Below are 16,918 nucleotides of genomic sequence, written 5' to 3' on the forward strand. Positions count from 1 at the left end.
GGAAACAGTACAGCTTCTGCATGTCAGGGATCAAGGTTTCTGATCTCCAATTGTATCCTTGAGCACAGATTCATGTGTAAGTGTTGGGTTGAAGGGTATGGTTAGAGAATGAATCCCATCCCTGCCACATACTGATTAAGTTACCCTGGACAAGTTCTTAGACAGTTTACTGTAGACAGCCTGTCACAGCTTCCTCAGTTTTGTCTTTTGTAAATGTGGCAGTACCTAGATTCTGAGACCTTTTATAAGCAAGCCTGACCCATTTATCTAGTATCCTGTCCAATGCCTGACTCCCATACCTACTAGAGACTTCTGCCAGATTCAACATTATATTTCACTAAATATCTTTTTTTTTTTTTTAAAGATTTTATTTATTTATTTGTCAGAGAGAGAGAGGAGCGAGAGTGAGCACAAGCAAACAGAGTGGTAGGCAGAGGCAGAGGGAGAAGCAGGCTCCCGGCTGAGCAAGGAGCCCGATGTGGGACTTGATCCCAGGACGCTGGGATCATGACCTGAGCCGGAGGCAGCCGCTTAACCAGCTGAGCCACCCAGGCGTCCCATATTTCACTAAATATCTTATGCCATTTCTTCATGCACCTTGCACAGTCTTTGCCCTGTCTTGAATGCCCTTAGTTCCCACTGAAAAGTGGAAACATGCCCTATGAATTTCCATTCATATTTCCAGACCAATTCATATCATCTCTCCATGAAGAATGGAGAATACCCATTAATTTTCTGTCGTTCTCGACACAATTAAACCAACTTCTATGACTCTTAACTGTGTTGTATGTAATTATTTATGTGTCTGAATCTTCCATCACTTTGCGACTCCTGGAAAGACTATGTCTTATTCGTCTTTGTATTTTCAGGGCCTAGCAGAGTTCTAGACATACAGAAGGGAAGAACACATTTGTTAGGTCCAACTGTCATTCATATTACAAGGATAAATACTTAAAAGTCAGACTGGGGGGCGCCTGGGTGGCTCAGTCATTAAGTGGCTGCTTTCAGCTCAGGTCATGATCCCGGGGTCCTAAGATCAAGCCCCACATCGGGCTCACAGTGTGGAGCCAGGCACTCTTGGTTTTTTTGTTGTTTTTTTTTTAAGATTCTACACATAAGTGAGATCGTATGTTTTTGTTTTTGTTTTAAAAAATTTATTTATTTATTTGACGGAGAGAGAGAGATACCATAAGTAGGCAGGGCAGAGAGGCAGGCAGAGGGAGAGGAGGAAGCAGGCTCCTTGCTGAGCAGAGCCCGATGCGGGGCCCTGATGTGGGGCTGATCTCAGGACCCTGAGACTATGATCTGAGCCAAAGGCAAAGGCTTAACCCACTGAGACACCTGGACGCCCCAGTCATACGGTTTTTGTCTTTGATGTTGAACACCTTTGTGTGTGCTTAGAAGTCTCTTGAACTCCAGTGTATTTGGCACTCTTGACTACTTGACGCTCCTCGATACTCTCTTATTTCTTTTCTAGGGGTACTTTCTCTAATTATTTCTGATCTTTTTCATTCTCATGACTTCAGCTACCATGTATCTACTGATACCATTATCTCCAGTCCATACCTCTCTTCGGAGCTCCATACTCAAGTTTCCAGTTGCCTGCCAGACATGTACATGTTTCAGTGCCCTACTGGCAACTGTTGATCTGGTTGCTTTATTTAGACTGATGATATTACCATCCATCTGATTGTACAAACTAGAAATGATGGTCATCGTTAGTTCCACCCATTCTTCCCCCCCTCCCCCATTCATAGATCACTAAATCCCATAAATAAGTAAGCAAAGTCCCCTCTACAGCTTGCTGGAGCACATCCTCTTCCTTTTAATCTCGGTTGCTGCTCTTATTTGAAGCCCTTGTCATTTCTTGTTTGACCCCTTGCAACAGCTTATGAATTTTAACTTTGCTGCTTGCCTTAATTCACACTGTTGGTAAGGTAATTTTTTCTAAAACACAAATCTGAAAAAATTTTCGAGCATAAAATCGTTAGTGGCTTTTTGTCACCTATGAGACCTTTATAATGTGGCCTCTCCTGCCTTTCCAAGTTCTATTTCCTGTTTCTCCTCCACACATACCAGTGTTGCACTTGTACCAAACTACTTACGGTGCCTCCTGTTTCTGTTAACTTGCTTACTTTGTATCTTTGTATACTTTTTCTTCCCTCTGGAATGTCTTTCTACTGTATTGCCTACTTGATGGACCTCTACTCTTCATTAATGACACTACTCAAATGTCAGTCACAGCAAGCCTTCCTTGCTTCCCAGTATGCAGATTTAATTGTTGTAAAAATAGCTTACAACATGTTTCATATGCAACCCTACCATATTTCATAGCAACCAGTGTATCCCCATGTTTGCACTATACTCAGTTTTTAAAACTTTCATTATGGAAATTGTTAGGTATGTACAGAGGTATAGTAAACCTCAGCACACCTATTCACCTGGTTCAACAATTACCCTCATGGCTGATTCTTGCTTACTGTTCAGTCTGTATTTCCAGACATATCATTTCATCCGTAAATACTGCAAGCGCTCATACTCTGTCTTGGCAGTGATACATTTTCATGTCATTTTCTTTGATTGACCCAAGAGCTAAGGTAGGAACTATGTCTTATTTTCTCCTTATTCTCATCATTGAGTACATCACGGACCATCATTAATCATTCATTGAATGAATAAACAAATGAATGCTAAATTAATTAGTTACAAATAGAGTTGAGGTTTGGGGTCTGGGGAACACTTAACAAGGATGAATAGAGGAAGATGGTCAAGCAGAGGATACTGAAAGGAAATAGAATTACTGTCTAGGTGAAAATGTTTTAACTATCCCTATAATGAGCTTAAATTAGGGCAGCCATAAGTGAGGGCTGTAAGAAGGAGTTCAAGGATTTTCTGAAGCTTCTGTTAACGGATTTCAAGGAAACTAAATAGTCTGAGATGGGATGGAGAATCTTTTATGACAGAGGCTTTGGATTAGCCATATGTTGGGAGTACCTCACAAACCATGAGTTGTGTAAACAAAAATTGGAATCACAGATCTTATATGCTAAGTGTGTAAAGATACATAAATCATGCCTTCATCTCCTAAGCCATCCTTAAACAAAATGTCATTCTTGTCCATAGTATTATTACTTCCAAGGTATTAAAGGTAGCAGTATCAATAGTAGTACTGTCGTACAAGTATTAATAAAGAAGAGAGTTAAAATTAGTTTTTTCATCCATATTATATATCTGCCATGTGTTAGCACTGAAAAATGGAGTTAAAACTGGTATATATGTATGATCTAGCAGACAGGCTGGTGCCTGACACTTATTAGGTGTTTAAGTAAATGTGTTAAAAGTCTAGAGAGGTGTGCTCGCTTCAGCAGCACATATACTAAAAAAAAGTCTAGAGAGGTATTGGCAGCTCTCGTCTCCCATTTTTAATGGTCTCATCTCTTACTGTTCCTCTATAAATTTAGGTCCAAAGCACTCACTGACCCAGATCTCTCAATCCATGCTGGATCTGTGTGATGAAAAACTCAAAGAGGTAAGATACTTAAAATGAAAGAAAGGCAGGGGCGAATGGCTGGCTCAGGTGGAAGAGTATGCAACTCTTAATCCCGGGTCATGAGTTTGAGCCCCATATTGGGTGTAGGGATTACTTGTGAATAAATAAAATGAAAAAGAGGCATGGAATTTGAGGTGGGGCTGGTAGCAGGGTTGAGGAAGGAGAGAATGTAATAGAAGGAAGAGTAGAGAAATATAGGAGTAGCAGATCTTTAGTGTGTTAGAGGCTGGAAGGGACCTTAGAAATCTCATAATCCAATTCCTTCTTTTGTAAATGGAAAACTAACATCCGTAGAAGAAAATTGCTTGCCCTGGACATCATGGTTATTAAGTAGTATGGCTAGGACTGAAATCTAGAACCTACATAACTTTAGAAAGGGCCAAGGAAAGTGAATTCCCAAGAGCTAAGAGACTGTTTCAGCAGAGAGGAATTTTAATTTTTAAAATTTTTAATTAAATTTAATTAAAATTAAAAATTTTAATTTTTAAAAGATTTACTTTAGAGAGGGAGTTGGGAGAGGAGCAGAGTGGAGAGGGACAGAGAGAATCTTAAGCAGGCTCCATGCCCAGCATAGAGCCTGACATGGGGCTGGATCTCACAACCCTGAACTGATACCAAGAATCGGACGCTTAACCAACTGAGCCACCAAGGCGCCCCTAAAAGATTTTCTATATTCCATTTTCTTTTTCTTTAAGATTTTATTTATTTGTTTTCTTTTAAGATTTTATTTATTCATTTATTTGCAGTGGGGGGTGGGGAACAGAGGGAGAGGGACAAGCAGATTCTGTGCCGAGCAGGGAGCCTCACATGGGGCTTGATCCCAGGACCCTGAAATCATGACCTGAGCCAAAGGCAGAGGCTTAACTGGCTGAGCCACCTAGGCGCCCCTGAAACAAATTTATTGGGTTAGATTCCCTTATGTAAAAGTCACTAATCAGCAATATGTTCAGTGTTTTTAGCAGTAGTTTAGAACAGAAACAGTGTTACATTAAAACCTAACTTGGTGAAAATGTTTTTATTCTGAGACCTAAGTTATCAGTTTCCAGGGATGTATATTTTTGGTGATCTACAGATAGACGATAGAATACCTAAATGAGTGGTTGGTACATCCCTTTGGATCCTTTAACTAGAATATCATTTCTCATTTGGACTTTCTGTCTACAGCTGAAGTTGAGAATTCAAAGTTAGGCTTTTCTGGGCAAGGGCAATAGACAACTGAACCATAAATTATCCATAAGTTTCTGCAGTGATTACACCTCAGGGAAACCTCTTTTTCCTTTGCTTTGTTTCATATCAGAAAGAAGATAAATTGGCTCGTTTAGAGAAAGCTATTAACCCGTTGCTGGATGATGATGACCAAGTAGCATTTTCTTTCATCCTGGACAACATCGTCACCCAGAAAATGATGGCAGTTCCAGATGTAAGTAGTCTCTGTGCTAAATATTGTGAAGATAGCAAGGGAAAGAACAGTAGGATGTGCGTGTGTTGGGGAGTCTAGAGGGTAGTGTTTGTAAATTCAGACTGGCATATAATTTTAAAAACTGACCTTTTTACCGTATGACTGCTGATCATTAAAATCAGAGGCCAGGAACCCATGGATATAGAGAGAGTTCTTTGTTCCTCTTGTTGAAAGCTCCTGAATATCCCTGGAAAGAAATGAGGATGACAGCTAATGGGAGGCTTTGGATTGAGAGGTGCCTCTTGACAAATGGCAGTTTATTTAATTATCCATTGTTTGTTGTCTTTTTAATCTATTTTTGTCTTTTACAACTTTATGGCATGGCTACCATGTTGACTGTGTGTATCCGTTTTGGGGAATGATTTTCTCTTAGGAATGCTGGACTAAATTTCCTTTTGTGTTGTAGGCATATGTTATATATGTGTTAATGCTATAAAATTTCTGGATGGGACTGGGGTATAAGAAGTTTTAATTGTGAGTATAGAGCAGGGGTTCTTCCTTAAAGGACCCCATGAACCACTTAAGTTATAGACAAAATTTTGTGTGATTATGTGTCTCTGGGAAAAGGGTTTCGTAGCTTTTTTGGGGAACCTTAGGAATATTTGTGACTCAGCGAAGGTTGAGAATCTCCAGTATAAAGAATGGTTTCCATTTAATTTCTCACGCTTTCTGTTTTATAGTCTTGGCCATTTCATCACCCAGTTAATAAGAAGTTTGTTCCAGATTATTACAAAGTGATCGTCAGTCCAATGGATTTAGAGACTATACGTAAGGTGAGTGATTTGATCTAAAATGTCTTTTTGGAAGCCAGTAGATTTGTGCATACATCTGAGTCCCCTGGTTCTTTTAATCACAGAATATCTCCAAGCACAAGTACCAGAGTCGGGAGAGCTTTTTAGATGATGTCAACCTTATTTTGGCCAACAGTGTTAAGTATAATGGTGGGTATTTCTGCTTTTCTTCTACTTTCCATCATTCTATTCATCCAATGTTAGTTAGCATCATTAAAATTTGATTGCATGAAGTATCCTTGAACAGTACTCTGCTTTTTTTTTTTAAGTGGGCACATATTTTAGTGTGTTTTGTAAATTTTGCTAATTACTTTTAATGATAAAACAATGTGCATTTATTTTCTTATACTTTAGAAAGCACAGAAAAATGAGAAGAGAAATATCAAATCGATATTGCTTTGGGCTTTGAGCCAACACCGCTTCTCATGAGATGTGAAAATTCACCTGTCCTCCAGGCCCTTAGATGGAGCTTAAGGGAATGTGTGATTATAGACCATAGTGAGCTTCCTCAGAGCATGGGGTTTTGGTCAGTGCACAAAGCGATGATATATGCCAAGCTAGTTACTTAACTTCTGTGCTGACTACTTAATCTACTGGTGGGAAAGACAGTCACTCTACCCACAAAATTCATAGTCCAGCTGATGGAGGGAGGCTGTTGAATACAGCTTGACAAGCAAGGGCTGTATTAGAAGGATGTACAAAGTGCACTAGAGGAGATAAAGGAGCACCTTCACCTAAGGGTTAGGGAAGGCTTCATAAATAAGCTAATAAAGATCAGTTTTGGATGACTCACTTGTTGAGTAAACATTGAGCACCTAGTACATGCTGGCTCTGATAAGTGCTACAAATATAAAATCAATGTAGATATGATTCCTGTCCCCAGATTGGTTGTAGTTTATTTGGGGAAACAGAAAAGAAAATTTACAGAAGTATTATGCAAGATGTGCATGCAGAGTGCCAGAGGGGACACAGAGACAAGCTGTTTAAATCAAATCAAATTGAAATTAGAGGAAACTTTCTGTAAGAGAGTTATCTTAAGCTGAATTCTAAAGGATTGGTGGGGGGGTGTTGCTAGGCAAAGAATGTAGAGGAGAAAACATTCTAGGCAGAGAACAGCGAGCAGTATGTAAAGAAACCATATAGGCTTAAGAAACAAGTTATTGGGGTTGCAATTATGTGTCCATGTTGGTGAGTGACTCGTTACATGTAGAAATCTCTAGGAGTCAAATCCTAGAGACCCTTGTGTGTGCTCTGTGTCATGTTTAAGAGAGTTTACTTCATCCTAAGTGGAAAGACAACTGAGGAATTCGGCAGTGAAATTAATTAAATTCTGAATTTAATTCAGAATGTTTAATTCTGGTAAAAGAAGTGTTGGGAGGCTCATATAATTCCTTAAGCAAAACAGAAGAGGGCGCTATGGTGCTATGGTGAGTGCTGTGAATTATGTAAGACTGATGAATCCCAGACCTGTACCCCTAGCAAATAATACATTATATGTTAATAAAAGGAAAAAGAAAGAAAGAAGCAGGAGCTAAGGGCATTTGAGAGAATTGCCTAGCATACCGAGGTCTCAACTAAAAAATCCACATGAGTGTGGCTGTATGTTTGCTAGATAGAAGAGACAGAGAATTTGGAGGGAGGTGGTGAAAGAAGGGACAGCCAGAAAGGCAGATGAGGAAGTGGGCATTGAGAAGAGAATGTTTAATGCCATGGAGGAATGAAAGAACAGGGCACTTCAGAGAATGATACTTGGCTAGAACTTATATATATCATTAAAGAAAGGTGGTAAGAGATGAGCCTTCCATTTTTCTTTATCCAAGGTGGTTTAAAAGATTCTGCTTTCTCCCTTGTGCTCTTCTTACTGCTCATCTGAAATTAGAGAGTGAAAGTGCCCTCTGTCAGGTCAGTTATATCTCCATTATTGTCTCCTGAAAACACCTAAAGCTGTAGCCAGAATTCTGGTAAAAGAAGTGTTGGGAGGCTCACAGATGTCTGAAAATGATTGTAACAAGTGATAAAGCAAGAGTGTTACAGAAAGCCTGCTTAGCCTTGGTGATGGCTGGCGTAAGATATAAGGCAGAGTAAAAGGAGCTAATATAAGGCAATGAGAAAAACCCAGAAGATGCTAAGGGAAAAATGAGCAAAGGGCAGACAGGCAAATCACAAAAGACCGAAATTAAATAACTAATGAACATGAGTAAGTTTTCAGTTGTACCCAGTAATCAAAGAAATGCAAATTAAAACAAATAGGTATCTTTTTTCCCCACCTATTAGATGAACTCAGTTTTTTTTTTATTAAATTGATTTATTTATTTTCAGAAAAACAGTATTCATTATTTTTTTCACCATACCCAGTGCTCCATGCAATCCGTGCCCTCTATAATACCCACCACCTGGTACCCCAACCTCCCACCCCCCCGCCACTTCAAACCCCTCAGATTGTTTTTCAGAGTCCATAGTCTCTCATGATTCACCTCCCCTTCCACCTCCAATTTACCCCAACTCCTTTCTCATAACACCCTTTGTCCTCCATGATATTTGTTATGCTCCACAAATAAGTGAAACCATATGATAATTGACTCTCTCTGCTTGACTTCAGTTTTTCTTTTCTTTTTTTTTTTTAAAGAATTTATTTATTTATTTGACAGAGAGAGATCACAAGTAGGCAGAGAGGCAGGCAGAGAGAGAGAGGAGGAATGCGGGACTCGATCTCAGGACCTTGGGATCATGACCTGAACCAAAGGCAGTGGCTTAACCCACTGAGCCACCCAGGCGCCCTCAGTCTTTCTTTTTTTTTTTAATTTTTTTGTTTTTTATAAACATATATTTTTATCCCCAGGGGTACAGGTCTGTGAATCACCAGGTTTACACACTTCACAGCCCTCACCAAAGCACATACCCTCCCCAATGTCCATAATCCCACCCCCTTCTCCCAACCCCCCTCCCCCCAGCAACCCTCAGTTTGTTTTGTGAGATTAAGAGTCACTTATGGTTTGTCTCCCTCCCAATCCCATCTTGTTTCATTGATTCTTCTCCTACCCACTTAAGCCCCCATGTTGCATCACCACTTCCTCATATCAGGGAGATCATATGATAGTTGTCTTTCTCTGCTTGACTTATTTCGCTAAGCATGATACGCTCTAGTTCCATCCATGTTGTCGCAAATGGCAAGATTTCGTTTCATTTGATGGCTGTATAGTATTCCATTGTGTATATATACCACATCTTCTTGATCCATTCATCTGTTGATGGACATCTAGGTTCTTTCCATAGTTTGGCTATTGTGGACATTGCTGCTATAAACATTCAGGTGCACGTGCCCCTTTGGATCACTATGTTTGTATCTTTAGGGTAAATACCCAGTAGTGCAATTGCTGGGTCATAGGGCAGTTCTATTTTCAACATTTTGAGGAACCTCCATGCTGTTTTCCAGAGTGGCTGCACCAGCTTGCATTCCCACCAACAGTGTAGGAGGGTTCCCCTTTCTCCACATCCTCGCCAGCATCTGTCATTTCCTGACTTGTTGATTTTAGCCATTCTGACTGGTGTGAGGTGATATCAGTCTTTCTTTTTAATGGAAGTATTGAATGCTTGTGAGGCAGGTGTTGTCACATATTGCTGTTGGCAGTATAAACTTGTAAGGCATTTCTGGAAAGCTCTTTGGCAGCATTGAGAGACTTAAAAGTAGTTAAGTGAACAGACTTTATAATGAAGTAGGCCCCACCACTTAATAGCAGGGTGACTTTGGGCAAGTAACTTAGCCTTTGCTTTCCTGTCTGTAAAATGGGAAAAATAATAGCACCCTCCTCAGTGCTGTTGGGAGCATTAAGTAAAATAAGGCACTTAAGTGTTTAATAAACATGCATGGTATATACAACATGGTAGACTAATCTGCCTTAATCAGAGATGTGGACAGATATTCATGATAATGTTATTTTTATTAATGAGAAATAACCTGAATGGTTAATGTAGGGGAAATGATCAGCTATTGTGCCATCTGTATGATGGATTATTATATAAAGATTGAGTGCTCTTTTTTAAAAAAATTTAATGACGAAAGTATTCACAATGTTAAGTGAGAAAAGCAGAACATAAAACTTACTTCATCTCTGTTACACTTTTTTAAAACTGCATATGCATAGAATAAAACTAGAAAGAAACACATCATTGTGATAATAAAATAGTGTTTTTTTCTGAGATGTAGGGTTAGGATTTTCTTTGTTTTCATCTTTTGCATGTTTTCCAAGTCTCCTACTAGTATGAAAGGCAGGAAGCTCTTTCTGGAGGTTTTTTGAAAATTTTTTCAAAAGACTTATTTATTTATTTATTTGACATACAGAGATCACAAGTAGTCAGAGAGAGAGGAAGCAAAGCAGGCTCCTTGGTAAGCAGAGAGCCCAATGTGGGGCTCAATCCCAGGACCCTGAGATCATGACCTGAGCCGAAGGCAGAGACTTTAACCCACTCAGCCACCCAGGCGCCCCACGTTTTTTGAATTTTGAAGGATGATGATTATAGTAGCTAGTTCTATATTCAGTACCTCCTGTGCCTAGCCAAAAAGTAAAGTAGAGAAGGGTGGGGAAGAAGTTCCAGGCAGAGGGCACAAACAGAAAAGAAGATGAGGGTGCCTTGGATAGGGAAGTGCAAATAGTTGATTTGACTAGGGTGAAGAGTGGGAGCTACTTGGTGGTATGAGATGAGTTTTTCAAGGTAGATGGGGTAGATCACAAATGGCCTTACTATGTCACACTTAAGCCTTTAAAAGGAAAGAGGATCATAACAGGTATTTTAGTAAGGTCATTCTGGAAGCTATCTAAAGGATAGGTAGGAGGGGAATTAGATAAAGAGACCAATAGAGAAACTGTTAATAATAGTCCAAGTTGAAAAGATTGAGGGTTTGGGACACCTGGGTGGTGCAGGTGGTTAAGTGTCTGCCTTCGGCTCAGGTCATGATTTTGGGGTCCTGGGATCTAGTGCCTCATTGGGCTGCCTGCTCAGTGGGGAGTCTGCATCTCCCTCTCCCTCTGCCCCTCCTCTCCACTCATGCTGTCTCTCTCTCTCTCCCTCAAATGAATACATAAAACCTTTAAAAAATACTGAGAGCTTGAGCCCAGGTTAAGTAGTTTTTAAAAAAAAATGCAAATATGGGGAAAGTATCTCTTGTGGAGGTGGAGCTGATACTTTCATAAATGGTTGGAACTCGGGGGTGTTGGGTCAGGGCGGGGAGAATTCAAGATGATGGAAAGCACTCACGCTCTTGGATACAAACATAAATGGGTATAAACTTTTTATTATTTATTTATTTGTTAGAGAAAGTGAGTGAGTGAGCAAGCCCCCGCAGGGCTATTGACAGGCAGAGGGAGAAGCAAGCTGACTGAGCTACCCAGGTGCCCCAGGTATACACTTTTTAAAGGACTGTAAATGTTTATTACTTTTGATCAGTTTTACCTCTGGGGAATACTCCACACACACGTTGTCTAAGGGCACGTATGTTTATAATTGCAACATCATACAGTTGACCCTTGAATGGCATGGGTTTAAACTGTGCAGGTCCATTTATACATGGATTTTTTTTTAATAGTAGAGGACTGTAAATGTATTTTCTCTTACTTATGATTTTCTATTTATTTATTTTTAAGATTTCTTATCTATTTATTTGACAGAGATCACAAGTAGGCAGAGAAGCAGGTAGAGAGAGAGGAGGAAGCAGGCTCCGCGCCGAGCAGAGAGCCCAATGCGGGGCTCAATCCCAAGACCCTGGGATCATGACCGGAGCTGAGGGCAGAGGCTTAACCCATTGAGCCACCTAGGCGCCCCTACTTATGACTTTCTTCATCGCATTTTCTCTGGCTTTATTCTTAAGAGTACAGTATATATGGGGCGCCTGGGTGGCTCAGTCGGTTAAAGCCTCTGCCTTCAGTTCAGGTCGTGATCCCAGGGTCCTGGGATCGAGCCCCGCATTGGGCTCTCTGCTTGGTGAGGAGCCTGCTTCCCTCTCTCTCTCTGCCTGCTTGTAATCTCTGTCTGTCAAATAAATAAATAAATAAATCTTAAAAAAAAAAAAAAGTACAGTATATAATACATATACAAAATACATGTTAATTGATTATTAGTATTTTTAGTACGGCTTCTGGTCAGTAGTAGGATCTTTATCAGTAACTAAGTCTTTGGGGAATCAGAAGTTGTAAGTGGATTTTCGATGCACGGGGTGTTGGTGCCTCTAACCTATGTGTTGAAGAGCCAACTATAAATTGCAAAAACATGGAAGTACATGGAATATCCAACATAGAAAATCAGTTAAATAAATTATGGAACTTGTATATGATGGAGAACTGCTTAGCTATCAAAATGGTAGATTAGCTAACAAATAAGGTATATTCGTATATGCCAATATGAAAATGTATTCAGGATATATTGTTGAAAACTAGATTACTTGACAGTATGTACAGAAAGGGTTGCAAATTCAGATCTTATAAAGGCCAGATAGGTATGAGTGAAATGGGCACAATAGGGACTGATGAATTGGAGAGCACTTACCCATCTAAAGGAATCAGTCACTGTTTCTTGTTGCCATAGAATAGAGTTACTGAAGGGAGAGCTGGAGGATAATTTTCACTTCCTACTTGTTTGTCCTTAGGTGTTTGAATTTTTTTAGTTGAGCGTACAATACTTTCATAATTAAAAGAAAAAATCCACTTTTGAAAGGATGTATAAATCAAATAACATCCAGAATTCTGACTTGGGTAACTGGTGGTGCCATTGACTAATATAGAAAATAGAGGAGGGGTTTTGGAGAAAAAGTGGTCCAAGTTCAGTTTGGGCTGTGTTGTATTGACGTAGAGCATCGAAGTAAAGACTTAGTAGATAGTTGGCTATGTACATGTCCTAAGCTCAGAAGAGAAGTCATTACTGTAAATACAGATATTTTCTCAGACCAGCAGTATGTTACAGTGGAAGTAGATGAGCTCAGATAGGGACTAGGGTATATTCCTTGAACTCCTGATGCTGTATGTAAAATATGGCTCTATGTTTTTCCAGGTAGAAAGGCCATAGTTGTATCAGATTACTAAAGTATGTAACCCAAAAAAGATCCACTGTTTAGTTTAGAGAGAATGTAGGAGGAGAATAGACTTGACAAACTCCAACATTAATTTAAGAGATCAAGTGGAGAGTACTGTGGAGTGGCCAGAATGAAACAGGGAAAAACCAAAGAGAGTAAGACCTGGACACCAAGAGAAGAGGAAGGTGGCCAACAGGTCAAGTGCTACATAGAAAACCAGAGAGAATGGTTGTTAGAAGAGTTGTTTCAGTGAGGCAGTTAGAATCAAAAGCCAGGTTGTGGGGGTGCCTGGGTGGCTCAGTCCATTAAGTGTCCAACTCTTGATTTCTGCTCAGGTCATGATCTCAGGGTCGTGGGATCGAGCTCTGCTTCAGGCTCCACACTCAGTGCCAGGTCTGCTTGTCCCTCTCCCTCTGCTCCTCCCCCTGCTCACACTCTCTCCTCTCTCAAAGAAAGGAAGAAAGAAAGAAAATCTTAAAAAACCAGACTACAGAGGATACAAATGAATGGGAAGTGAGGAAGTAGAAACTGAAATTTGCCTGTGAAGGGAAGCAGGAAAACTGTACTCAATATGTGGAAAGGGATGAAGACATTGGGACAAGGTACCTTCGTATAGGTGAAAGAAAAGAAAATTAAAGATAGGAGGAGAGGTCCTTCTGGAAGGTGGGAAGATAGACACCGAGAAAGTTTCTGCTGGGTAGCCTGTTATTTTCTCTCCAAAGTAGGAAATAGGGTCTTCTGCTGACAGTGGGTGAGGTGGTGGGAGAAGGAATTTGAAGAGAAATGTTGATAAGGGTTTGAATTATCTGTTGTAGGAAATTTGAAAAATAGCTGACTAGAGACATTTCAGAACTGTTGAGAAGCCTTTGAGGGTCCAGCTCATGTTGGAGACTATTCATTTTTATAGCAGCATCAATTGGCACAGTTGTGTAATTGTCAGGGAACTAAGAAAGCAGATGATAGAATTGATTCAGGATTGGGATCTTATTTTCTAGGTGTGTTGGAAAGATTGGGAATTGAAGGTGTCAGCAAGGTGGGGGAAAGGTTGAAGTTGGAGCTTCTCAGATTTTGTCACCAAAGGACCCTTTTATAGCAGAGGATTGTGATTATATAGTCTCTGGTTTGGGGGAATATCCCAAAACGGCTCTGCAAAGGCTTGAAATTTCTTTGCAATTTGTGGTTTTTGTTTGTTTCTTTCTTTCTTTTTAATAATTTCTATACCCAGTGTGGGCTCAAACTTAACAAGCCAGAGATCAAGAGTCATGGTTTTTGTTTTTTTTTAAGATTGTATTTATTTGTTGGGAAGAGAGTGGAAGCACATAAGCAGGGGGAGTGGTAGGGAGGGAGGAGAAGCAGACTCCCTGCCGAGCAAGGACCCTGATGCGGGACTCAGTCCCAGGGCTCTGGGATCATGACTTGAGCTGAAGGCAGACGCTTAACCGACTAAGCCACCCAGGCGCCCTGGAAATTCACGTTTTATCTTTTTTTTTTTAAAGATTTTATTTATTTATTTGACAGATCGAGATTACAAGTAGGCAGAGAAGTAGGCAGAAAGGAAGGGAAGCAGGCCTCCTGCTGAGCAGAGAGCCCGATGTGGGACTCGATCTCAGGACCCTGAGATCATGACCTGAGCTGAAGGCAGCGGCTTAACCCACTGAGCCACCCAGGCGCCCCTCATGTTTTATCTTTAAAAGTTCATCTGAATTTGCATTTGACTTATCTGTACTTTTACACACTTCACATTTCTTACAAATTATTTTATTTTCATTTTTTAAAAAGATTCATTTATTTGAGAGAAAGCATGAGCTAGGGGAGAGGCAGAAGGAAAGGCACAGCAGACTCCCCACTAAGCAGGGAGCCTGATATGGGGCTCAATCCCAGGACCCTGAGATCGTAACCTGAGCCAAAATCAAGAATCAGATGCTTAATTGACTGAGCCACCCAGGTGCCCCCAAATTATTTTATATCATCCCCCCAACCTCCATCTTCAAATACAATTGCTAATGGAGGGAGATGTACCACACTGTGTATACATTACCTTACTTTTTAAAGCATGGGGGCTTATGAGGGTCAAAACTAAAGCCAAGAGAGGCTTAATAGATTGGGAAATAGAAATTAATGGGCTTACAGGCTTTTACATTTTCTTGAGGTCAGAGGGAGTGAAAAAACAGAACAGATACAAGGTTGTGATTAAAAAGTAGGATACCGGGGGGCGTCTGGGTGGCCCAGTGGGATAAGCCTCTGCCTTTGGCTCAGGTCATGATCTCAGGGTCCTGGGATTGAGCGCCCCCACCCAATGGGGCTCTCTGCTCAACAGGGGGCCTGCTTCCTCCTCTTTTTCTGCCTGCCTCTCTACTTGTGATCTCTGTCAAATAAAGTCTTTTAAAAAAAAGGTAGGATACTGGAATTGAAACTTTCAGAAGTGAATGTGTTTTCAGTTAAAGACAACATTCTGGATACAGCCTTGGATATGTGTGCTAGAGTGGAGCTGCAAACCATGGGCCTGAAATTAGCAAGGATTTTGGATGGGTAGTGCAGGTGAACAGTAGAGTAATCCACCATGATGGGGAGGGATTTGGAGCCAAGAAGGAGACTCTGCCAGGTGTGTAGGTCCTTGGTGAATGTGAGTAGATTCATGATGGTGAGTAGAGATGAAGAGCAGCGATCTCAAACTCAGACAGCTTGCGGGAGGCGAGGCAAGTAATGTAAATGAGGTGGGCCAGGTGTGGATTGTAGTAAATGAGAAGAGTATACATTCCATCTAAAGAGTCCTATGTTTCATTTGTTCATTGTCCTAAGGAAATGAGCATAGTGTTACTGGGTAGTCTTAATTTTTCAAGAGAAGCAGAAAATGTAGATATTTGTGTGTGACATTTCCCAATTTTTACGTATTTGCAAATATACTGAAATTTAAAAAAAAAAAATTCTGTGAGCCAGTCAAAAACCTCTATCTGCAGGCCAAGTCTACTTCCCAGGGCAGCTGGTTTTCAACCTCTGGTACAGTAGAGAACAAGTCTCAAAATAGGAGGGATTTTTTTTTCCATGGGAGAGTAAATAACTTGATAGCAGCAGTGGACAGCCTAGAAGGCTGACTTTTCCCTCTAAACAAGTTGATAAGAGTGTAAGAAACTTCTGACTAGGGCTGTTAAGGGTTTGTAGTGTGCTGTGACACAAAATGTGACATCTTTTGTACTAAAAAGACATCAATCATGGAGTTGAAAGTCACATATGAGATGTTTCCTACATTCACAAAATACTACTTTTGTTTAAAATTTTGTTGATTTTGTTGATTTGAACATGCTTCTGTTTTTAGGTAATAATAATGGGGTCCACATAGGGTCTATGCCCTACCAAAGTTAGTAGAACAGTGTATCTAATTAGCATTGATTCTTGCCATTCTGATCCTCCACACATAGTATCACACTACATATAAACATATTTCTGTAGCATTTTCTTTTTTTAAAAAAAATATTTTATTTATTTGACAGATAAAGATCACCAGTAGGCAGAGAGGCAGGCAGAGAGAGGGGGGAAAGCATGCTCCCTCCTGAGCAGAGAGCCCGATGCAGGACTCAATCCCAGGACCCTGGGATCATGACCTGAGCCGAAGGCAGAGGCTTTAACCCACTGAGCCACCCAGGCGCCCCTGTAGCATTTTCTATAACTCTATCAACTTACCTTGCATTATTTTGTGTGTGTGTGTGTGTGTGTGCGCGCGTGTGTGTGTGCGCGTGCACGCGCGCATGCGAACACTGAGGCTGGGCTCTTCAGGCAGTGAGTACCACTCCAAATACAAGTGCACCCGGAAGGGGGCAGGACATGTCAGAGAACTGCCTTGTACTCAAGTGGTGGTGTTGGGCTGCACACTCCGAATAGAGTTCAAGCACTTGTGCCTTCCAGCTCCCCAATAGGTACTGAATCCATCTCAGAGCCTCTCTTTATGCTCAAGCATTTGAAAAGAGCATTAATAATCAGGGAAACCTGAAACTTGGGATTGGAGCTATTTGCAGTAGTCTCAGAAGGCACATAACATTTCAAGTCTATGAAAGGAGGGAGGC

The 16,918-nt window shown here is 40.6% G+C and overlaps 1 protein-coding gene across 8 annotated transcripts in view; it reads left to right on the forward strand.

The window, feature by feature from the left end:
- TAF1 (TATA-box binding protein associated factor 1) overlaps positions 1-16,918 on the forward strand; it is a 76,586-nt gene that overhangs the window by 29,446 nt on the left and 30,222 nt on the right. For 7 of the 8 annotated variants that reach the window (XM_059156646.1, XM_059156648.1, XM_059156641.1 and 4 more), the window contains exons 29-32: positions 3,462-3,529; positions 4,848-4,970; positions 5,690-5,782; positions 5,866-5,950. In XM_059156646.1, the coding sequence (XP_059012629.1) occupies positions 3,462-3,529; positions 4,848-4,970; positions 5,690-5,782; positions 5,866-5,950 (369 nt within the window). The remainder of the gene's footprint in view (positions 1-3,461; positions 3,530-4,847; positions 4,971-5,689; positions 5,783-5,865; positions 5,951-16,918) is intronic. The other variant, XM_059156649.1, reaches the window with a different exon arrangement.

Source organism: Mustela lutreola, chromosome X (genome assembly GCF_030435805.1).
Source record: "Mustela lutreola isolate mMusLut2 chromosome X, mMusLut2.pri, whole genome shotgun sequence".
In the NCBI taxonomy this organism is placed as follows: Eukaryota; Metazoa; Chordata; class Mammalia; order Carnivora; family Mustelidae; genus Mustela; species Mustela lutreola.